Source organism: Rutidosis leptorrhynchoides, chromosome 7, assembly GCF_046630445.1.
Source record: "Rutidosis leptorrhynchoides isolate AG116_Rl617_1_P2 chromosome 7, CSIRO_AGI_Rlap_v1, whole genome shotgun sequence".
NCBI lineage: Eukaryota > Viridiplantae > Streptophyta > Magnoliopsida > Asterales > Asteraceae > Rutidosis > Rutidosis leptorrhynchoides.
The window spans coordinates 16,047,157-16,073,756 of record NC_092339.1 but is presented as its reverse complement, the minus strand read 5'-3'; the positions used below and the strand labels follow the sequence as shown (position 1 = coordinate 16,073,756).

At 32.6% G+C, this 26,600-nt stretch overlaps 2 protein-coding genes across 2 annotated transcripts in view; both read right to left on the bottom strand.

Moving 5' to 3' along the window:
- Positions 1–24,840, bottom strand: part of LOC139858975 (uncharacterized) — a 31,391-nt gene extending 6,551 nt beyond the window's left edge. The window contains exons 1-5 of the mRNA XM_071847799.1: positions 24,580–24,840; positions 24,207–24,435; positions 23,718–24,143; positions 23,489–23,609; positions 23,142–23,372 (exon numbers count right to left, since the gene is read on the bottom strand). Of these exons, the coding sequence (XP_071703900.1) occupies positions 23,142–23,372; positions 23,489–23,609; positions 23,718–24,143; positions 24,207–24,435; positions 24,580–24,840 (1,268 nt within the window). The remainder of the gene's footprint in view (positions 1–23,141; positions 23,373–23,488; positions 23,610–23,717; positions 24,144–24,206; positions 24,436–24,579) is intronic.
- LOC139858973 (uncharacterized) lies at positions 24,841–25,401 on the bottom strand. Its single transcript, XM_071847798.1, has one exon. It carries the CDS (start codon positions 25,399–25,401, stop codon positions 24,841–24,843), a length of 561 nt encoding a protein of 186 aa, XP_071703899.1.
- Between the last annotated feature and the right edge of the window lie 1,199 nt (positions 25,402–26,600).

The following is a 26,600-nucleotide window of genomic DNA, read 5'->3' as shown; positions in this document are numbered from 1 at the left end:
ATAAAAATCATTCATATGGTGAACACCTGGTAACCGACATTAACAAGATGCATATATAAGAATATCCCCATCATTCCGGGACACTCTTCGGATATGATATAAATTTCAAAGTACTAAAGCATCTGGTACTTTGGATGGGGTTTGTTAGGCCCAATAGATCTATCTTTAGGATTCGCGTCAATTAGGGTGTCTGTTCCCTAATTCGTAGATTACCAGACTTAATAAAAAGGGGCATATTCGATTTCGATAATTCAACCATAGAATGTAGTTTCACGTACTTGTGTCTATTTTGTAAATCATTTATAAAACCTGCATGTATTCTCATCCCAAAAATATTATATTTTAAAAGTGGGACTATAACTCACTTTCACAGATTTTTACTTCGTCGGGAAGTAAGACTTGGCCACTGGTTGATTCACGAACCTATAACAATATATACATATATATCAAAGTATGTTCAAAATATATTTACAACACTTTTAATATATTTTGATGTTTTAAGTTTATTAAGTCAGCTGTCCTCGTTAGTAACCTACAACTAGTTGTCCACAGTTAGATGTACAGAAATAAATCGATAAATATTATCTTGAATCAATCCACGACCCAGTGTATACGTATCTCAGTATTGATCACAACTCAAACTATATATATTTTGGAATCAACCTCAACCCTGTATAGCTAACTCCAACATTCACATATAGAGTGTCTATGGTTGTTCCGAAATATATATAGATGTGTCGACATGATAGGTTGAAACATTGTATGCGTGTCTATGGTATCTCAAGATTACATAATATACAATACAAGTTGATTAAGTTATGGTTGGAATAGATTTGTTACCAATTTTCACGTAGCTAAAATGAGAAAAATTATCCAATCTTGTTTTACCCATAACTTCTTCATTTTAAATCCGTTTTGAGTGAATCAAATTGCTATGGTTTCATATTGAACTCTATTTTATGAATCTAAACAGAAAAAGTATAGGTTTATAGTCGGAAAAATAAGTTACAAGTCATTTTTGTAAAGGTAGTCATTTCAGTCGAAAGAACGACGTCTAGATGACCATTTTAGAAAACATACTTCCACTTTGAGTTTAACCATAAATCAAAGTTTATCATAGTTTTTAATTAACTAACCCAAAACAGCCCGCGGTGTTACTACGACGGCGTAAATCCGATTTTACGGTGTTTTTCGTGTTTCCAGGTTTTAAATCATTAAGTTAGCATATCATATAGATATAGAACATGTGTTTAGTTGATTTTAAAATTCAAGTTAGAAGGATTAACTTTTATTTGCGAACAAGTTTAGAATTAACTAAACTATGTTCTAGTGATTACAAGTTTAAACCTTCGAATAAGATAGCTTTATATGTATGAATCGAATGATGTTATGAACATCATTACTACCTCAAGTTCCTTGGATAAACCTACTGGAAATGAGAAAAATAGATCTAGCTTCAAAGGATCATTGGATGGCTTGAAAGTTCTTGAAGCAGAATCATGACACGAAAACAATTTCAAGTAAGATTTCCACTCGAAATAAGATTGTTATAGTTATAGAAATTGAATTAAAGTTTGAATATGATTATTACCTTGTATTAGAAAGATAAACTACTGTAAGTAACAAAGGTTTCTTGATCTTGGATGATTACTTGGTATGGATTTAGAAAACTTGGAAGTAAACTTGCAATCTTGGAAATATTCTTGATTTTATGAAACTAGAACTTTTAGAATTTATGAAGAACACTTAGAACTTGAAGATAGAACTTGAGAGAGATCAATTAGATGAAGAAAATTGAAGAATGAAAGTGTTTTTAGGTGTTTTTGGTCGTTGGTGTATGGATTAGATATAAAGGATATGTAATTTTGTTTTCATGTAAATAAGTCATGAATGATTACTCATATTTTTGTAATTTTATGAGATATTTCATGCTAGTTGCCAAATGATGGTTCCCACATGTGTTAGGTGACTCACATGGGCTGCTAAAAGCTGATCATTGGAGTGTATATACCAAGAGTACATACATCTAAAAGCTGTGTTTTGTACGAGTACGAATACGGGTGCATACGAGTAGAACTGTTGATGAAACTGAACGAGGATGTAATTGTAAGCATTTTTGTTAAGTAGAAGTATTTTGATAAGTGTCTTGAAGTCTTTCAAAAGTGTATGAATACATATTAAAACACTACATGTATATACATTTTAACTGAGTCGTTAAGTCATCGTTAGTCGTTACATGTAAATGTTGTTTTGAAACCTTTAGGTTAACGATCTTGTTGAATGTTGTTAACCCATTGTTTATTATAACAAATGAGATGTTAAATTGTTATATTATCATGATATTATGATATATAATATATATTAGTATGATATATATATATACAGTTAAATTTCGTTACAACGATAATCGTTACATATATGTCTCGTTTCGAAATCATTAAGTTAGTAGTCTTATTTTTACATATGTATTTCATTGTTAATACACTTAATAATATATTTACTTATCATTTAACATAATTAACCAAGTGTATCAATATCTTAATATGATTCATATGTCCTAGTAAGACGTTGTTATAACGATAATCGTTATATATATCGTTTTCGAGTTTCTTAAATTAATAGTCTCATTTTTATGTATATAAATCATTGTTAAAATACCTAATGAGATACATACTTATAATAAAATCATGTTAACTATATATATAACCATATATATGTCATCGTATAGTTTTTACAAGCTTTAACGTTCGTGAATCACCGGTCAACTTGGGTGGTCAATTGTCTATATGAAACCTATTTCAATTAATCAAGTCTTAACAAGTTTGATTGCTTAACATGTTGGAAAAACTTAATCATGTAAATAACAATTTCATTTAATATATATATAAACATGGAAAAGTTCGGGTCACTACAGTACCTACCCGTTAAATAAATTTCGTCCCGAAATTTTAAGCAGTTGGAGGTGTTGACGTATCTTCTGGAAATAAATGCGGGTATTTCTTCTTCATCTGATCTTCACGCTCCCAGGTGAACTCGGGTCCTCTACGAGCATTCCATCGAACCTTAATAATCGGTATCTTATTTTGTTTAAGTCTCTTAACCTCACGATCCATTATTTCGACGGGTTCTTCAATGAATTGAAGTTTTTCATTGATTTGGATTTCATCCAACGGTATAGTGAGATCTTCTTTAGCAAAACATTTCTTCAAATTTGAGACGTGTAAAGTGTTATGTACAGCCGCGAGTTGTTGAGGTAGCTCCAGTTGGTAAGCTACTGGTCTGACACGATCTATAATCTTGAATGGTCCAATGTACCTTGGATTTAGTTTCCCCCGTTTACCAAATCCAACAACGCCTTTCCAAGGTGAAACCTTAAGCATGACCATTTCTCCAATTTCAAACTCTATATCTTTTCTTTTACTGTCCGCGTAGCTCTTTTGTCGACTCTGGGCGGTTTTCAATCTTTGTTGAATTTGGATGATTTTCTCGGTAGTTTCTTGTATTATCTCCGGACCCGTAATCTGTCTATCCCCCACTTCACTCCAACAAATCAGAGACCTGCACTTTCTACCATAAAGTGCTTCAAACGGCGCCATCTCAATGCTTGAATGGTAGTTGTTGTTGTAGGAAAATTCTGCTAACGGTAGATGTCGATCCCAACTGTTTCCGAAATCAATAACACATGCTCTTAGCATGTCTTCAAGCGTTTGTATCGTCCTTTCGCTCTGTCCATCAGTTTGTGGATGATAGGCAGTACTCATGTCTAGACGAGTTCCCAATGCTTGCTGTTATGTCTGCCATAATCTTGAAATAAATCTGCCATCCCTATCAGAGATAATAGAGATTGGTATTCCATGTCTGGAGACGACTTCCTTCAAATACAGTCGTGCTAACTTCTCCATCTTGTCATCTTCTCTTATTGGCAGGAAGTGTGCTGACTTGGTGAGACGATCAACTATTACCCAAATAGTATCATAACCACTTGCAGTCCTTGGCAATTTAGTAATGAAATCCATGGTAATGTTTTCCCATTTCCATTCCGGGATTTCAGGTTGTTGTAGTAGACCTGATGGTTTCTGATGTTCAGCTTTGACCTTAGAACACGTCAAACATTCTCCTACATATTTAGCAATATCGGCTTTCATACTTGGCCACCAAAAATGTTTCTTAAGATCCTTGTACATCTTCTCCGTTCCAGGATGTATTGAGTATATGGTTTTATGAGCTTCTCTAAGTACCATTTCTCTCATATCTCCAAATTTTGGTACCCAAATTCTTTCAGCCCTATACCGGGTTCCGTCTTCCCGAATATTAAGATGCTTCTCCGATCCTTTGGGTATTTCATCCTTTAAATTTTCCTCTTTTAAAACTCCTTGTTGCGCCTCCTTTATTTGAGTAGTAAGGTTAGTGTGAATCATTATATTCATAGATTTTACTCGAATGGGTTCTCTGTCCTTTCTGCTCAAGGCGTCGGCTACCACATTTGCCTTCCCCGGGTGGTAACGAATCTCAAAGTCATAATCATTCAACAATTCAATCCACCTACGCTGCCTCATATTCAGTTGTTTCTGATTAAATATGTGTTGAAGACTTTTGTGGTCGGTATATATAATACTTTTGACCCCATATAAGTAGTGCCTCCAAGTCTTTAATGCAAGAACAACCGCGCCTAATTCCAAATCATGCGTCGTATAATTTTGCTCGTGAATCTTCAATTGTCTAGACGCATAAGCAATCACCTTCGTCCGTTGCATTAATACACAACCGAGACCTTTCTTTGATGTGTCAAAATAAATCACAAGATCATCATTCCCTTCAGGCAATGACAATATAGGTGCCGTAGTTAGCTTTTTCTTCAATAATTGAAACGCCTTCTCATGTTCATCCTTCCATTCAAATTTCTTCCCTTTATGCGTTAATGCAGTCAAGGGTTTTGCTATTTTGGAGAAATCTTGGATGAATCTTCTGTAGTAACCAGCCAATCCTAAAAATTGACGTATATGCTTCAAAGTTTTTGGGGTTTCCCACTTTTTAACGGTTTCGATCTTTGCCGGGTCCACCTGGATACCTTCTTTGTTCAATATGTGACCGAGGAATTGAACTTCTTCCAACCAAAATGCACACTTTGAAAACTTAGCGTACAGTTTTTCTTTCCTCAATACTTCTAGCACTTTTCTCAAATGTTCTTCATGCTCTTGATCATTCTTTGAGTAAATAAGTATGTCATCGATGAAAACAATGATAAACTTGTCAAGATATGGCCCACACACTCGGTTCATAAGGTCCATAAATACAGCTGGTGCGTTAGTCAATCCAAACGGCATAACCATAAACTCGTAATGACCATAACGCGTCCTAAAAGCACTTTTTGGAATCTCATCCTCCTTTACTCGCATTTGATGATATCCAGAACGTAAATCGATCTTCGAATAAACCGACGAGCCTTGTAGTTGATCAAATAAGTCGTCATTTCTCGGCAGTGGATAACGGTTTTTGATGGTAAGTTTGTTCAACTCTCTGTAGTCAATACACAACCTAAATGTACCATCCTTCTTCTTGACAAACAAAACAGGAGCTCCCCATGGTGATGTGCTTGGTCGAATGAAACCACATTCTAATAGTTCTTGCAGTTGGCTTTGCAGTTCTTTCATCTCGCTGGGTGCGAGTCTATAAGGAGCACGAGCTATTGGTGCAGCTCCTGGTACAAGATCTATTTGAAATTCAACAGATCGATGTGGAGGTAGTCCCGGTAATTCTTTCAGAAATACATCAGGAAATTCTTTTGCGACGGGAACATCATTGATGCTCTTTTCTTCAGTTTGTACTTTCTCGACGTGTGCTAGAACAGCATAGCAATCTTTTCTTATTAGTTTTTGTGCCTTCAAATTACTAATAAGATGTAGCTTCATGTTGCCCCTTTCTCCGTACACCATTAAGGGTTCTCCTTCTTCTCGTACAATGCGAATTGCATTTTTATAACATACGATCTCTGCTTTCACCTTCTTCAGCCAGTCCATGCCAACTATTACATCAAAACTCCCTAACTCTACTGGTATCAAATCAATCTTAAATATTTTGCTACCCAGTTTAATTTCTCGATTCTGGCATATATTATCTGCTGAAATTAATTTACCGTTTGCTAATTCGAGTAAAAATTTACTATCCAACGGCGTCAATGGACAACTTAATTTAGCACAAAAATCTCTACTCATATAGCTTCTATCCGCACCCGAATCAAATAAAACGTAAGCAGATTTATTTTCAATAAGAAACGTACCCGTAACAAGCTCCGGGTCTTCTTGTGCCTCTGCCGCATTAATATTGAAAACTCTTTCGCGGCCTTGTCCATTTGTGTTCTCCTGGTTCGGGCAATTTCTAATAATGTGGCCCAGTTTTCCACATTTATAACAAACTACATTGGCATAACTTGCTCCGACACTACTTGCTCCGCCATTACTCGTTTCGACACCATTTGTTCCTTTCGTTCTGTTAACCCCTGGTCCGTAGACCTCACACTTCACCGCGCTATGACCATTTCTTTTACACTTGTTGCAAAATTTGGTGCAGAACCCCGAGTGATACTTTTCACACCTTTGGCATAGCTGCTTCTGATTGTTGTTGTTATTACGGTTGTTATTGTTGTTGGGATGATTGTTGTAGTTACTGTTGTTGTTGTTGTTGTTGTTGGGCCGTTTGTTGTAGTTGCGATTGGTGTTGCGATTGTTGGGATAATTGTTGCGATTATTATTGTAATTGCTGTTGTTGTTGTATTGGTGATTCTTATCACCGTTTTCCTCCCACTTTCTTTTGACTTGCTTCACATTGGCCTCTTCAGTCGTCTGTTCTTTAATTCTTTCCTCAATCTGGTTCACTAGTTTGTGAGCCATTCTACATGCCTGTTGTATGGAGGCGGGCTCGTGTGAACTTATATCTTCTTGGATTCTTTCCGGTAATCCTTTCACAAACGCGTCGATCTTCTCTTCCTCATCTTAGAACGCTCCCGGACACAATAGGCACAATTCTGTGAATCGTCTTTCGTATGTGGTAATATCAAATCCTTGGGTTCGTAACCCTCTAAGTTCTGTCTTGAGCTTATTCACCTCGGTTCTGGGACGGTACTTCTCGTTCATCAAGTGCTTGAATGCTGACCACTGTAGTGCGTACGCATCATCTTGTCCCACTTGCTCTAGATAGGTATTCCACCATGTTAACGCAGAACCTGTGAAGGTATGCGTAGCGTACTTCACTTTGTCCTCTTCAGTACACTTACTTATGGCAAACACCGATTCGACCTTCTCGGTCCACCGTTTCAATATGATCGGTCCTTCGGTTCCATCAAATTCCAAAGGTTTATAGGCAGTGAATTCTTTGTAGGTGCATCCTACACGATTTCCTGTACTGCTAGATCCAAGGTTATTGTTGGTATGTAGCGCAGCCTGTACTGCGGCTATGTTTGAAGCTAGAAAAGTACGGAATTCCTCTTCATTCATATTCACAGTGTGTCGAGTAGTCGGTGCCATTTCCTTCAAAATAGTCAAATGGAACAAGTTAATCATACAGAATATTATGAGTAGTTAATAGTATTTCGTAGCATAATATGAACTCATTTATAAAAGCTTTTTCTTCATATTAGCGTTTTATAAGTTTAAATTTGGGTAGTACCTACCCGTTAAGTTCATACTTAGTAGCTAATATACAATTCAACTACTACAATTCTATATGAAAAACTGATTATAATAATATTTCGCGTTCAAACTTTTATACAATATTTTACAAACTTACAATACCGCTTATTTTACATAAAGCATGAAATATAGCACACAATAACTTTGATACAAGATAGTTGTGAAGATAATTCTAGCTAGTACACAAGTGGTTCAGCAAAGGCAATAAAGACACGTAATTCATACGTCCAGAAACAAGTCATGCATTCTGGTTTTACTAGGACTACTTCCCATCCTTGATCTTGTGGAACATAACCGTTATGGCCGTTGATAAGACAGCGTGTTGTAACGTCGTCAAAGGGACGAGGGTTACATAATGACCAACAGTCTCGTAATAACCTAAAAACCTCATTTCTTACCCCAATTACCGACTCCGTCACTTGTGGGAACGTTTTGTTTAATAGTTGTAGCCCGATGTTCTTTTTCTCACTTTGGTGAGAAGCGAACATTACTAACCCGTAAGCATAGCATGCTTCTTTATGTTGCATGTTAGCCGCTTTTTCTAAATCATGAAGTCCTATATTCGGATACATTGAGTCAAAATAATTTCTTAACCCGTTGCGTAAAATAGCATTTGGGTTCCCCGCAATATATGCGTCAAAGTAAACACATCGTAACTTATGGGTTTCCCAATGTGATATCCCCCATCTTTCAAACGAAAGTCTCTTATAAACCAAGACATTCTTGGAACGTTCTTCGAATGTCTTACAAACTGATTTCGCCTTAAATAGTTGTGCCGAGGAATTCTGACCGACTCTAGACAAGATTTCATCAATCATGTCTCCGGGTAGGTCTCTTAAAATATTGGGTTGTCTATCCATTTTGTGTTTTTAAACTGTAAAATAGACAAGAGTTAGATTCATAAAAAAAATTACTTATTAATACAAGCAATTTTTACATATATCATAAAGCATAAGCACACTATATTACATATATTACACCACACGAATACAACTATCTTATTCCGACTCGCTCGTTTCTTCTTCTTCTTCGGTTTTGGTTCATTTTTCCAAGTTTCTAGGGATATATGATGTTCCCCTAATACGAGCCGTCGTTTTCCACATTGGTTTAGAAAAACCTGGTGGTTTAAAGGTTCCCGGGTCATTGTTACAACTTAAGGGCTTCGGGGGTTGACGATACATATAAAGTTCATCGGGGTTGGAATTAGATTTCTCTATTTTTATGCCCTTTCCCTTATTATTTTCTTTTGCCTTTTTAAATTCAGTTGGGGTAATTTCTATAACATCATCGGAATTCTCGTCGGAATCCGATTCATCGGAGAATTGGTAATCCTCCCAATATTTTGCTTCCTTGGCGGAAACACCATTGACCATAATTAACCTTGGTCGTTTGGTTGAGGATTTTCTTTTACTTAACCGTTTGATTATTTTCCCCACCGGTTCTATTTCCTCCTCCGGTTCCTCCTCTTCCGGTTCTGATTCTTCTTCCGGTTCCGACTCTTCTTCCGGTTCCTCTTCGGGAACTTGTGAATCAGTCCACGAATCATTCCAATTTACATTTGACTCTTCGTTATTATTAGGTGAGTCAATGGGACTTGTTCTAGAGGTAGACATCTATCACATAATATCAAACGCGTTAAAAGATTAATATATCACATAATATTCACATGTTAAAAATATATAGTTTCCAACAAAATTTGTTAAGCAATCATTTTTCAAGTAAACACGGTCGAAGTTCAGACTCACTAATGCATCCTAACAAACTCGATAAGATACACTAATGCAAAATTCTGGTTCTCTAAGACCAACGCTCGGATACCAACTGAAATGTCCCGTTCTTATTGATTAAAAACGTTCCATATTAATTGATTTCCTTGCGAGGTTTTGACCTCTATATGAGACGTTTTTCAAAGACTGCATTCATTTTTAAAACAAACCATAACCTTTATTTCATAAATAAAGGTTTAAAAAGCTTTACGTAGATTATCAAATAATGATAATCTAAAATATCCTGTTTACACACGACCATTACATAATGGTTAACAATACAAATATGTTACATCGAAATCAGTTTCTTGAATGCAGTTTTTACACAATATCATACAAACATGGACTCCAAATCTTGTCCTTATTTTAGTATGCAACAGCGGAACCTCTTAGTATTCACCTGAGAATAAACATGCTTTAAACGTCAACAAAAATGTTGGTGAGTTATAGGTTTAACCTATATATATCAAATCGTAACAATAGACCACAAGATTTCATATTTCAATACACATCCCATACATAGAGATAAAAATCATTCATATGGTGAACACCTGGTAACCGACATTAACAAGATGCATATATAAGAATATCCCCATCATTCCAGGACACCCTTCGGATATGATATAAATTTCGAAGTACTAAAGCATCCGGTACTTTGGATGAGGTTTGTTAGGCCCAATAGATCTATCTTTAGGATTCACGTCAATTAGGGTGTCTGTTCCCTAATTCTTAGATTACCAGACTTAATAAAAAGGGGTATATTCGATTTCGATAATTCAACCATAGAATGTAGTTTCACGTACTTGTGTCTATTTTGTAAATCATTTATAAAACCTGCATGTATTCTCATCCCAAAAATATTATATTTTAAAAGTGGGACTATAACTCACTTTCACAGATTTTTACTTCGTCGGGAAGTAAGACTTGGCCACTGGTTGATTCACGAACCTATAACAATATATACATATATATCAAAGTATGTTCAAAATATATTTACAACACTTTTAATATATTTTGATGTTTTAAGTTTATTAAGTCAGCTGTCCTCGTTAGTAACCTACAACTAGTTGTCCACAGTTAGATGTACAGAAATAAATCGATAAATATTATCTTGAATCAATCCACGACCCAGTGTATACGTATCTCAGTATTGATCACAACTCAAACTATATATATTTTGGAATCAACCTCAACCCTGTATAGCTAACTCCAACATTCACATATAGAGTGTCTATGGTTGTTCCGAAATATATATAGATGTGTCGACATGATAGGTTGAAACATTGTATACGTGTCTATGGTATCTCAAGATTACATAATATACAATACAAGTTGATTAAGTTATGGTTGGAATAGATTTGTTACCAATTTTCACGTAGCTAAAATGAGAAAAATTATCCAATCTTGTTTTACCCATAACTTCTTCATTTTAAATCCGTTTTGAGTGAATCAAATTGCTATGGTTTCATATTGAACTCTATTTTATGAATCTAAACAGAAAAAGTATAGGTTTATAGTCAGAAAAATAAGTTACAAGTCGTTTTTGTAAAGGTAGTCATTTCAGTATAAAGAACGACGTCTAGATGACCATTTTAGAAAACATACTTCCACTTTGAGTTTAACCATAAATCAAAGTTTATCATAGTTTTTAATTAACTAACCCAAAATAGCCCGCGGTGTTACTACGACGGCGTAAATCCGATTTTACGGTGTTTTTTGTGTTTCCAGGTTTTAAATCATTAAGTTAGCATATCATATAGATATTGAACATGTGTTTAGTTGATTTTAAAAGTCAAGTTAGAAGGATTAACTTTTATTTGCGAACAAGTTTAGAATTAACTAAACTATGTTCTAGTGATTACAAGTTTAAACCTTCGAATAAGATAGCTTTATATGTATGAATCGAATGATGTTATGAACATCATTACTACCTCAAGTTCCTTGGATAAACCTACTGGAAATGAGAAAAATAGATCTAGCTTCAAAGGATCCTTGGATGGCTTGAAAGTTCTTGAAGCAGAATCATGACACGAAAACAATTTCAAGTAAGATTTCCACTCGAAATAAGATTGTTATAGTTATAGAAATTGAATTAAAGTTTGAATATGATTATTACCTTGTATTAGAAAGATAACCTACTGTAAGTAACAAAGGTTTTTTGATCTTGGATGATTACTTGGAATGGATTTAGAAAACTTGGAAGTAAACTTGCAATCTTGGAAGTATTCTTGATTTTATGAAACTAGAACTTTTGGAATTTATGAAGAACACTTAGAACTTGAAGATAGAACTTGAGAGAGATCAATTAGATGAAGAAAATTGAAGAATGAAAGTGTTTGTAGGTGTTTTTGGTTGTTGGTGTATGGATTAGATATAAAGGATATGTAATTTTGTTTTCATGTAAATAAGTCATGAATGATTACTCATATTTTTGTAATTTTATGAGATATTTCATGCTAGTTGCCAAATGATGGTTCCCACATGTGTTAGGTGACTCACATGGGCTGCTAAGAGCTGATCATTGGAGTGTATATACCAAGAGTACATACATCTAAAAGCTGTGTTTTGTACGAGTACGAATACGGGTGCATACGAGTAGAACTGTTGATGAAACTGAACGAGGATGTAATTGTAAGCATTTTTGTTAAGTAGAAGTATTTTGATAAGTGTCTTGAAGTCTTTCAAAAGTGTATGAATACATATTAAAACACTACATGTATATACATTTTAACTGAGTCGTTAAGTCATCGTTAGTCGTTACATGTAAATGTTGTTTTGAAACCTTTAGGTTAACGATCTTGTTGAATGTTGTTAACCCATTGTTTATTATAACAAATGAGATGTTAAATTGTTATATTATCATGATATTATGATATATAATATATATTAGTATGATATATATATATACAGTTAAATGTCGTTACAACGATAATCGTTACATATATGTCTCGTTTCGAAATCATTAAGTTAGTAGTCTTATTTTTACATATGTATTTCATTGTTAATACACTTAATAATATATTTACTTATCATTTAACATAATTAACCAAGTGTATCAATATCTTAATATGATTCATATGTCCTAGTAAGACGTTGTTATAATGATAATCGTTATATATATCGTTTTCGAGTTTCTTAAATTAATAGTCTCATTTTTATGTATATAACTCATTGTTAAAATATCTAATGAGATACATACTTATAATAAAATCATGTTAACTATATATATAACCATATATATGTCATCGTATAGTTTTTACAAGCTTTAACGTTCGTGAATCACCGGTCAACTTGGGTGGTCAATTGTCTATATGAAACCTATTTCAATTAATCAAGTCTTAACAAGTTTGATTGCTTGACATGTTGGAAACACTTAATCATGTAAATAACAATTTCATTTAATATATATAAACATGGAAAAGTTCGGGTCACTACAACTTCGACCGTGTCTACATGTTAAATGTTTTGCTTATCATTTCTTGTCGGAAATTACATGCTTATCATTCTTAAGTCTAGACACGTTTTCCTGCATTTATTGCATAAATAGTGTATAGATGAAAATTCATATCTTAGCGTATCTGTTACTGTAAACTTTTCCTGACACCTTCCGAAAATTTCTCCGTGATTTATGGAATTTGGTATTATATATACATACGTAAATTATGTATTGAAGAATACCAAACTAAATTCTATAATCTAATTCATATCAAAAATCATCTCCCTAATTATACAAGATAGATCCGGTATATAGTTTAAATTCCTTAAACTCCGACAGCTATTCCGATATGGATATTCACCTGAATTCCGAAGACAGTGTAACCGGAATGGATCAACCAATCAGCCATCACCTATTCTGGATGAATTGGGGATGGGTTCGTAGCCTGCTTAGTCATTGGAGACAATAAGAAGGTGATCCCTTCCATCCACCACATTGCCCTCTTGGCGAAGAACCTGAAGCACTTACCGGCGAACCTGTTCGTAATACCATTTTCTCTCTCATTTCCAGAGTATCTAGTCATGATTATATACTATCTCACATTCTAAATCTTATTCGTCCGCTCGTCTAAACCGACAATCATCCCGGTGTAATAGAAGAAGTCAACGAGCTTCGCGCTCGGGTAGTGACTTTAGAGAATATGGTGCAAGGGTTACAAGCACCAGCATCATCACCGGCATCAACAGTACCACCATCATCAACACCAACAGTATCATTACCACCACCAACAACAACATCCACATCCCACACCTCAACATCACAATCTGTACCTCGAACATCAACGTCATACCCACCATAGATACCAAGGAATACCAACAACAACAAACGATGAAGTATTGATTCATAACTTCATCAAAGAAATATTCTGCAGAGAATATGTAGTTTCTAAAAGTTTTAGAGGTTATATATTCTAGTCTTATTCGAAAACCAGATGAGATTAATATTATGTTAACTCATTAAATCCATGATTACATCTAAGGAAACTATATATATAGGTATATTTTCATAAAGATTGTAATTAAGAAAATTATTTTGTACAAACTGTTAATGGTGAGAATATTTTAACGGGTAGGTAATACCCGAGGGATATATAAATTCACAATTAATATGTTACATTCTTCGACTTTGATTCAACAAATCATCAACTATACTCACTACTTTCATAACAATATATATTCTTTTATAAAAATCAAAGCAACCATCCTCATCCAAATTTGATTATATATTTTGATTTTGACAAATCAAAATTCAAGTCAAGATTTAACAAAAGACATCATTCTTAGATTCCTATATCTTTCGAAGCTATACTTTGACTTCAAAACTGTGCTAGAACATCATAGAACCCAGAAAAGTATTTGTATCATTCAAATTCCTAGAACATCATATGAATATTAACGATTACAATCTATGTTCAAATCCCTCGAAATTCCTGAAGACACTTCAAATAATGAATCATCGAGATGATGATCCAACCACATGTTACCGCAGTCATGTACCTGAAAAACCCTCGAAATCAAAGTCATAGTTTAACACGTATCCGTGTCAGACCCTTTGGCATTTATTAGCTAAAATAACTTTTCAATCCCTTTTTAAAATAGACAGTTTTGTCACCACTCCAGCAAATCACCTTCAATTGTTCATTCGAATAAGCCTTATTATAACGATTACCCCTTCATCATTGTTACCAGGGAACCTTTCATATTCCACCACATTAGCATTAAACTTATCAACAACTTCATTGATCATTAAGCCTCTCCGAAAAATCGCGATAATTATTCATTGAAACTCTATCAAGTACCCATATACAACTTGTAACAACAATTGTCATACCAACTACTGGGAATTAGCAAATCAGTATTTTGAATTTCGTAGCAATTTTTCGCCAACAGTTATATATATACATATAACGTTTACCTTCAAGACTTACAGACTTCAAATGTGAAGTTTCTGAAAAACACCTTAAACCGCGAACTAGTTCTCGAAATCTTGAAAAATGCTGATGAAGTAGCAAAAACAGTAAACGACCTTAACAGTAAAAAGTTTGATGATAAAGGATAGTGCTGGCAAAGCTCAGAAAAAGAGAAAGTTTGGAACTGGAAAACGGATTGAGCAAAGTATTAAGGAGGCTGAGAATAAATCACAAGGACGAAACCTGCCTTCAAAGAATCCAAATGATTCAGTATCTGCTGAAGCCATTAACGAATACCTTGCTTCCGAATCTAAACCCTTGCGGACAATATTCTTCATCATCCTCTGATATTAGAAATTCTAAGATATCATCGTATCTTTCATTATAAATATCCTCCGTATTTCTGGAGATAATTCCATAATCATTCTTATCGGAAATCAATTTTCTCCTTATGATATCTGTGTTACATCATAAAAGAAACTATTTTAGTTTCTAAATTCTGAAACCTTCGAGTTTAAAATATGAATATTTTTGAAGTGGTGTTGGGAGCTGAAGCATGAGTTAGTATAATATAATGACACTTGATCAACGTGATTATATTACAGTAAGTCATGCTGAGTTTCTAAATGGAACGTGATGATTCACAGATCATAACGTCATCATGTGCTATGTCATACGACTCTTGTATTCTAGTTAATCTCTAAAATATCAAGAAAATATTTCTTGATGATTCTGTCTTTTCCAGGGTATTCTGGTAATTTAACAAATCAAGATCGTGCCATTACCATTTTCTTCTTAGAACATTAACAATGTTCATTCTGAAATTCATATCTGCGAATTCTGGACCATTACAAGCAATGCTTAGTCCCAAGAAGAAGAAACGAAGGGATAAAACTCCAAAATAGAAATTGGGGTATAAATCGCAGCAAATAAAAGAAAGCATTAACTGGGGATGACAATAATTATAGAAGACAGAAGCAGGAACTTTGAAATATAAGGGAGAATATAAAGCCCGATAACAACACATAAATTACAAACCGTGTATATCAATGTTTATCGCAACATAAAGACACGGGAGAATTAAAAGCACTATAACCCCAAGGGCAAAGTCAAAGTAAGCAGATTCCTCCGGTGGTAGATGAAAAAGAAGAATGACAGATATGAAAGTTAGGAGTATATCAAGAATCAGAACTGGATGAAGCATTTTTCACAATCTTTTGAAAATAGGAAATGAGGAAGAAGATGTAAGAGTGATGAAAATAATGAAACGGAAGAGGTCAATTTATAGCGAAATATCAAACATAGCAATCGAGGCAAATTACGCATTTAATCAAAAGAAATCTTAATTTCCTTAAATTCCGAAGAATCAAATCTTATTTAGATTATGAAGATTTTCTATTCCTTAAATTATGAAAATCAATCGTTAATACGTCAAGAGTTAAGACGAATCTCTATTCTTCATTTCACTCTTTTACGATAACTTCTCTCATATGCTTCGAATAATCGGATTGTTTTATCCATATTATTCAACGGTGATAAAACTCTATTTATCAACACATATACGTCATGAAAACATTTTTATTGTTAGTCATGACGACCTCACTCAAATTTCGGGACGAAATTTATTTAACGGGTAGGTACTGTGATGACCCGGAAATTTCTGACCAAATTTAAACTTAATCTTTGTATGATTAACATTTCCAATACGATAAGCAAAGTCTGTAAAACTGAATCTCAAAATTTTTGAACTACTTTCATATATTCAAATACCTTTCGGTTGTTCTTGACGATTTGCGAACAATTATATGGATATAGATACATATATATATACTATAACTTGAAAACGTAACAATGTATTAATTGTTTGATACCGTACATTAAACTTATTGGTTTAAATATTTATTTGAATATATATGATAAGTTGGAATATTAATTGTATGAATAACTTGCGACGTATATTTAAAACGTGTTTATGAATGTTGAAAATATATATTAACTTGGTCATAAAACGATTTTTTATTATATATATTAACAAATAGCGAGACAATGATTTATAGAAGTAAATGACCAAAACACTCGAAAGTTTAAGATACACTTTGAATGATATAGTTTATTGATAATTTAAGATTGTATTTTGTCAAAGGTACGAGTCACAAAACGTAAATTGCGAGTTTTCTAAGCGTACGAAAATGCGTTCAAGAAACCGGAACCGGGACATAAGTCGAGTGACAATGTACGAGTCATCGGAACGAAAATTACAAGTCAACTATGCACATGAATTTAATATAATATATAATTAATTATTTAAATTATATATATTATATATATTATATATATTATATTTAAATATGTCGACAAACAAAACAACAAATGATTGTGAGTTGGATCAGAGGGCCATGCGATCGCATGAGAAATAGGCATAAAACCCATGCGATCGCATGGGGGTCAGAAATCAGAATTCTTCTATAAATTGGACAGTTTGTCGACACTCACACACATATATCTCTCCATCTATGCTCTCTATATTTATTATTATTATTATTATTATTATTATTATTTATTATTATTATTATTATTATTATTATTATTATTATTATTATTATTATTATTATTATTATTATTATTATTATTATTATTATTATTATTATTATAATAATTATTATAAATCTTATTATTATTATTAGTAGTGTTAGTATTATTATTAGTATTATTATACATAAAATACTACGACGAGGTCATGAGAAAGTTATTTTCAAAACAAGCTTTTCGAGCGGGATAGAGCTAAGGAAACTATGGACTATAGCTATGGAGGTTATGGGTAATGTACGTGGGTAATATTCGCAATTCTAACCTAGTGTTTATCATCTCTGTTGCGTCTACATACTTTCCCTGCAATATTGAATCACAATATTGATACGTGAGCATTCATATCTTATCTTTTATATATTAATTGTGTATCCATGTCTAGTGCTCGAGTATATATATTTATGCATGCTTGTATGCTAAATTTCGTCGTTAAACAGTTTATAATGAATCACGAATTAAATACATATATTACTGGTAAAAGGTATATGATATACATGTTTTTGGAAAGCTGGCGAAAAATCAATAACTTTTCATTTAGAAATCGCGTAATTTCGATGAACGAATTAAAAGATATGGTCAACTGAATTATGATTGACGTTAATTGGAATTGCTTTTGAATCTGCAATTAATATTTAAACAACTTGTTCGTAAGATTGATAAATTAAATTTTTGAATATTACCAACCGAGTAAATGAATCCTTATATAAGGTACGTCTCGTTTTATTGAACTATTGCCAAAATTAACTTTTTGAAACGACTTTGGATAACTTTTGTATGTCGATCTCGAGCATTAGGATTGTGATACACTATGACCTGACCTAGCTTGATAGACATTTGTTGACCAACATATGTTCTCTAGGTTGAGATCTACGGTTATTTGGTAATCCGAGTTTCGGTCACATTTTGGTGAACGACTTTATATGTTGCTAAGGTGAGTTTCATTTGCTCTCTTTTTAATTGCTTTTTCAATCTATATTTTTGGGCTGAGAATACATGCACTTTATTTTAAACCCAATGGATACAAGTACATACTAAATTCTACACTGAGTTTGAACCGAAAATCCCTTAGCTTTGGTAACTAGTAACTGCCGGTTATAAGAACTGGTGGGCGGGAGTAGTTATATATGGATCCATAGGGCTTGACATCCCCGTCTGTTCCAGGTATAGAAACCCTAGCCTGAACTATAAAACAGACGTATGCTATTTGAGTTTAGTACACGTTAGTTTGCGTGTATTGTACATGTTGGTTGCATGTATGTTAAAACAGGGGTACTTATTATAACGTTAAAGCTTAGTTACCAAGGTGCTCAATCTTGTAGAATATTTTGATAAACGTTTCTGGATGAAACAACTGAAATCTTGTGATCCACCTTTATATACAGATTATGCGAAACACTAAAACTATGAACTCACAAACCTTTGTGTTGACACTTGTTAGCATGTTTATTCTCAGGTTCCCTAGAAGTCTTTCGCTGTTTGCTTATATGTTAGACAAGCTATGTGTGAAAGGACCCGTTCATATACATTATAAACGATTCACAATAGTTGATTACATTGCGAGGTATTTGACCTCTATATGATACATTTTACAAACATTGCATTTGTTTTTAAAAGACAATCTTTCTTTACATCGAAAATTGACAGGCATGCATACCATTTCATAATATCCACTATCCAACTATAAATTGATTTAATAATAATCTTTGATGAACTCAATGACTCAAATGCAACGTTCTTCGAAATATGCTATGAAAGACTCCAAGTAATATCTTTAAAATGAGCAAATGCACAGCGGAAGATTTCTTTAACACCTGAGAATAAACATGCTTTAAAGTGTCAACCAAATGGTTGGTGAGTTCATTAGTTTATCATAATCATTTATTTCCATCATTTTAATAGACCACAAGAATTTCATTTCCAGTTCTCATAAATATACGTCCCATGCATAGAGACAAAAATAATCATTCATATGGTGAACACCTGGTAACCGACATTAACTAGATACATATAAGAATATCCCCTATCATTCCGGGATCCTCCTTCGGACGTGATATAAATTTCGAAGTACTAAAGCATCCGGTACTTTGGATGGGGTTTGTTAGGCCCAATAGATCTATCTTTAGGATTCACGTCAATTAGGGTGTCTGTTTCCTAATTCTTAGATTACCAGACTTTAATAAAAAGGGGCATATTCGATTTCGATAATTCAACCATAGAATGTATTTTCAATTACTTGTGTCTATTTCGTCAAACATTTATAAAAGCGCATGTATTCTCAGTCCCAAAAATATAAAGGGTAAAAAGGCAAATGAAACTCACCATACTGTATTTCGTAGTAAAAATACATATAACGTCATTGAACAACTGCAAGGTTGGCCTCGGATTCACGAACCTAAATTAATTATATATATTTATGTGTTGGTCAATATTTGTCTAACAAATTAGGTCAAGTCATAGTGTACCACAATCCTAATGCTCGAGACTAATATGCAAAAGTCAACAAAAGTAAATTTGACTCAAAATAATTTCCAAAAATCTATACATGATTAATATATAGCTTAAATATCGTTGTTTTATATTTTTAAATATTTTTAGAAGATTTATTAGAGTAAATAATATAATTTATTTATTAATAAATAAAATTTTATATTAAATTTATATAATAAAATATACTTTTATATATATTAAGTAATAAAATTTATAGGGTTCATTTAATATCATAAAGATAATATGATAGGTATTATTAAAGTAAGTTATTACACGTAGTAAAATATGTTTGTATCACATATTTATTTGATAAAATAATATCTATAATGATAGTAAGTAAAAGTTGTATTATTTTGTAATAATAATAATTATTATAAAAATATCAATATTTATAATTACTAAGATGACATTAGATAAAACGATAATTCTAATTATGATAACTTTAATATTTACGATAATTTTTAATATTATCTTTAAAATAATAATCCTATTTAAAATAATAATAATAATGATATTTTATAGTAACAATGACATTTCTATTAAAATGATAATTTTTGTTAAAATGATAGTTTTAATACTAACGATACTTTTAATAATAATAGTAATGATAAAAATAATAAGAACGATAATTTTATCTAAATCAATATCTTATAGTATTTTAATTTCATCATGATACTCTTACTCATTATTTCCTAATCGTTTCATTTAATAGCTTTTAATCGTCTTTTATATCGTGTTCATAATAATGATAATAATAGTAATCAAAATAATTAGGTGTTACAAATATTTGTTTTAATTACACTAATATTAATAATGATAGTTACTATAACATTATTAACGATAATACTAATAATTATCTTAATGATAATATAGTAATAATAATAATAACAATAACAATAACCATTTTTAAATAATGATATATATATTAATAATGATAATAATAATAATAATAATACCAATAATAATAATAATAATAATAATTGGATAATAATAATAATACTAATTATAACTTTAACGATAATAACGATAGTAATAATAAAAAAAATAATAATTTTTAATGATAAATCCCTTTTATTGATAAAGATAATAATAATGATAATAATAAGATAAAACTAGAACGACGATAAAAACGACGATAATAATAATCATTTTTAATAAAAATATCGAAAATTCAATTGATTGTAACTTCTAATCCGTTCATCGAAACCATTCGATATCTAAAGGAAAAGTTCTTAATTTTTCGCTAGCTTTCCAAGGACATGCATATCTTATACCTTATCTCAACCGCAAATGTAACTAATTCAACATTCAACCTAACCTGTCTAAGGGCAATATCAAAAGTACAAGCATGCATAATCCTAAATACTCGAGCACTAGTCAGGGATACACTATTAGTATGTAAAAGTTAAATTATGAGTACTCACGTATCAATATTGAGATTCAATATTGCAGGAAAGGTACGTAGACGCAACGGAAATGATAAACACTATATTGACCTCACGAGCATACCCATGAACCATACTCAATCACCTCCATAGCTATAACCCATAATTTCCTTAATCATATCCCACTCGAAAAACAATTTCGAAATCACTCGGACAGCACTCCGTCGTAATATTTTATGTATACTAATAATATCTTGAAATAATACGGAGTAAATATATATATGTAAATCGATTGAGAGAGTTTAGAGAAAAATATTTTCAAGTTTCTATGAAATAATGAAACCTATTGAATTCTATTTATAATAGATTTTTGAATTATTAAAGTGAATTATTAAAGTATGAATTATTAAAGTGAATTATTAAAGTATGAATTATTAAAGTGAATTATTAAAGTATGAATTATTAAAGTGAATTATTAAAGTATGAATTATTAAAGTGAATTATTAAAGTATGAATTATTAAAGTGAATTATTAAAGTTAAAGTAAAGTAAAAATAAAATAAAGGTAAAGTTTAAGTATAGTAAAAGTATAAAACTATGTACGTATAATACGCGTATAAATATATATAATATTAATTTAAATCGTTATATATATAAAATAAAATATAAATATCGTTATCTTTATCATACTAGTTAAGTAATGAGTTGTCAAAAGTGGTTCTAGATATTTATAAAAGTTATATACGTTTTAATAATAAAGTTCTTTTTAAACTGAAAACGTTTTTGTACGTTTGAAACTAAATAGATCAATCGAGTCTTTATGAGATTCAATCTTCCACTATCCTTTGTCTAGTTCTCAATGATTGACAATTTGTTCTTATTTATAAATCACTTTACCATTTTCCGAATATTGTTAAAATGAAAAGATTTCTCAAATCAACGTGGGCCTTTCAACAGAGACTTGTAATCATAATTCAATATATCTGATAATTCAATCATTTGATCTTATCTTCTAATTTCATTGATAAACATTTTGAAACAGATACAATCATATAAAGTATTTAATCTAATATTTTGTTTACGTTTCAAGTTATAATATATATACACATATACATATATAATCATATTTGTTTAATGGTTCGTGAATCGTTGGAACTTGGTCGAGGTTGAATGAATGTATGAACATAGTTTAAAATTCTTGAAATTTAACTTAACAAATATTGCTTATCGTGTCGGAAACATATAAAGATTAAAGTTTAAATTTGGTTGGAAATTTCCGGGTTGTCACAATGTGCATGGAGTCTTACATGGCATATTTTTCAAGGAAACATTGCATTCACCAAATCATCACCATGTATCTTATTTTGACTGCATTGTCAACGGAACTACTATTGTAAACTATTAATTACGGTGATTGTCTATATGTAGAAATCATCAGATGTCGAAAACCTTTGATTTAAATATTCATTTATGGTGTGCCTTTTCAAAAGAATACAATGTTTACAAAACGTATCATATAGAGGTCAAATACCTCGCAATGAAATCGATGAATGACGTGTTCGTCCATATGAATTTGGAGCGATCGTCACAGTAGACCCATTTGCAAGTAACCGGTTTACATGCTTCCGGTTTCTTGAAAAGTTCCCAAGTTTCATTCTTTTTCAATGCATCAATCTCCTCTTGCATTGCTTTTCTCCAATCCAGAGAATCTTTAGCTTCTTCACAACATGTTGGTTCTTCGGTTAAGTCACCTGAAAAGAAACAAGTTGTGACTGTGTTCACCTCATAGTCACTTAGATGTTTTGGTTGTCTCTTTTCTCTTGTTGACCTTCTAACTTGAGTTTGTACTTCTTCACTAGGTGCCTCTTCTTGAATTTGAGAACCGCCATCGTTCTCACTTTCTTCTTGAGTATCAATACTAGGAAACATAAATTTGTAATCTCTATTTTCTTCACCATTTTTGTTTGATTCAAAAAATTGAGAAGACACTTCATCAAATACCACATCTCTTGAAGTGGTAAACTTCTTTGTTTCTTGATCCATACACCTCCAACCTTTCCTGTGAGAATCATAACCAACAAAAATACACTTTCGAACTTTTGAGTCAAGTTTGGTTCGGTTAGCTTTAGGAACATGAACATAACAAATAGAACCAAACACCCTAAAATAGCTTACATTTGGCTTTGACCATAAGCTAGCTCAAAAGATGATTTTTGTGTACCTGGCCAAGATGGTAACCGATTAGACACATGACAAGCACATTGAAGTGCTTCTGCCCATAGCTCCCTAGACAACCCTTTGTCATGTAACCAAGATAAGCATATTGAAACAAGGTAAGCAATCTTTCTTTCTGAAACCCCATTTTGTTGTGGAGTATCCGGACAAGTCATTTGGCGAGAAATACCATTTGTTTTACAATAAGTAAAGAAATCATTTGACATGAATTCTCCACCATTATCACTCCTAAGAGCTTTTACCTTTCTCCCAAATTCGGATTCGACCGCTTCTTTGAACTCTATGAACTTTGATAAGGCTTCACTCTTCTGCTTTAAAAACTTCACCCAAGTATACCGAGAATAGTCATCAATTAACACCATGACATAGCAATGACCGCTATAACTTGGTGTTCTTGTTGGTCCCATCAAATCCGTATGAATCAAGTCAATTAAACCTTGTTTTCGGTTTGTTAACTTCTTATATGGAAGCCGGTGCGACTTTCCATATTGACATCCTTGGCATATCACCTCTTCACGAACATTCTTGAGTTTAGGAATTCCATCAACTAGCTTATGTGAGAATATCTTTTGCAATATTTGATATCCCACATGGCCTAGTCTTGCATGCCAAATAGCTCAGTTGTCGGTTTGGCTTGTTTTCTTCACATAAGCTTCACCTGCGGACAACACAAACAAAGAACCTTTCTTTTCTCCCGTGAAAAGAACATCACCCACAATCTCCTTGACATTCTCAAGGACTTTCACATCCGTTGGACCAAAAAGAACATACTTCCCGGATTCGGTAATTTGGGGTACCGAAACTAAGTTCTTGGTCAATTTAGGAACAAGATAAACATCTTCCAAAGTAAATGTATCATTATTAACATCAATAATAGCATTACCTTCCTTTTTCACCAGATGAGTTGAGTTGTCGGCCGTGATTACAACTCGATTTTGATTGTGATCTCTAACGTCATGAAGAAGAGTTCCATCACCGGTCACATGATGAGAGCAACCCGAATCAATAATTCATTGATTCTTCTTGACAACCGTATCAATGGTAAAACATTGCTCCCATTTGACTTCATCATCATCGTTGCTTGAACAAGCCACGTTTGCTTTTGTGACTTTGGAACGACAATATCTCTTGATGTGACCAACCTTCCCACACTTGTAACATGTAGGAGGTTTCTTCTCATAGTTACCTTTGTAACTGGTTTGCTCTTCTTCCTTTTCTTTGCTTGAAGAACCTTTCTTGTGATTCTTTCCCTTTGAAAACAAAACTGCGTCATTTTCAAATCCTTTAGCCATTTAATTGGCCAAAGCTTCTTGATTAGAGAGTAAATTCTCCAATTCTTCAACCGAAGGTTGAGTAGCCCACCCCTGAATAGAGGTTATGAACGGGACATACTCTTTCTTCAAACCGCGAATTAGATATCTTCGCAAACGAGCTTCACTAATTTTCTCTTTGTCATCAATCTCTGAAATTTCAGAACATAGATTTTTGACCCGTAAGAAATATTCGGAAACACTCATACCTTCTTGTCTTGAGATTGCTAACTCGTTTTCCAAGAATTGTAACCTTGCGGTGTTTTTCTTAGAAAAGAGTTTCTCAAGAGTATCCCATACTTCTTTTGGAGAAGTAATATCACGAACGTGTTCAATGAACTCTTTGCTAATTGAAGTTCTCAATGCAAAGAGAGCCTTTCCACATCGTACCTTCCATTTTCTTCTTGACTCTACATTCTCTAGAGTTTCTATCGGAATTATGGCTTCACCTCCAGACACAAGTTCCCATAGATCTTGACCTTGAAGAAAAGCCTCCATACACATCTTCCAATACTTGTAGTTGTTGCCTACAAGTTTCTCCATTCCATTGACCATACCACCATTGTTTACATACTTCCATTTTTGATTAGCAAGAAACTAGTTTAGACTTTGAGTAATTGCACACAAAGTTTAACTTAGGACTAAACTTATAACCAAGTTTATAACGAAGCTCTTGATACCATAAAACAAATTTAAAGACTTTCTAGTAATAGAAGTTTAAGTAAACTAAGAATGAACAAGGATATGCAAACTGATTGTGTATTGATTGATGAAATGTTTACAACCTACACTTGCTTAAATACATCATAAATCACAAACATAATGATTAACACACCATAACACACCAACTAAGTCACACTAGTAAAGCTACTTTACACCTATCATACATGTGGAAATGAATCACTCAACGTGGACAAAAGTGTGCCAACAATAAAGCATAATACCAAATTAATTAAAAGCAAATGAATCAAGATGGACACTTTGAGTTGGCACCAATATTTTAACAAAAAATATGTTTTTGATTAATATCTTTGATTTTTTTTTTCTTCTTGTCATTATAAGGTAAAACTATATTTTAAAACATGTTTTCTGGCTTTGTAACGTTTAGAAGTGAAAATGAGATAAAGTTTTGATGACAAAGTGTTAATCCTTACCCAATTGAACACATATGCTTCTTCAGTTTTGCGGTTTTGACAACTAAATTCCTCTAATAATTAACATACGTAGTACCATTTATTCTCTTAAACTACTTAGAATAGGTATTAACACCATGTTAGAGCTTAAAAGCAGCTATCTAAATTAAAATACCTTGCATTAGATATTACTAATAAACTTGTAATTTTATCTTTTCAAATCATTGAGGGAGAAGCTATACAGTTAACTATAAATAACGATATTAACTTTTCATATGATTCCAAAAAATACAGAGCGTCATCAAAAAAAATAATCTTACTTCTTTAAGTAACTATATTCAACCAAAATCGAACATGATTCACAATACATAAGTAAACTTCTGTGTTTTACATAATATAATATAAGTTCGAAGAACTTCTCAATAAGACTTCATATAAGTCACATAAAAATACACAGTTCTTATAAATAATACGTACCAGGGCCGGTCCCGAGTTTTCCAGTGCCCTGAGCGAGGCCGTAAAAAAAAGCCCATATGAATTTTTTTTTAAAGGTGAAACTTCCCTTAACTACTACTATAAACTTGTGTGTCACCTTAAATCTATAAGTTA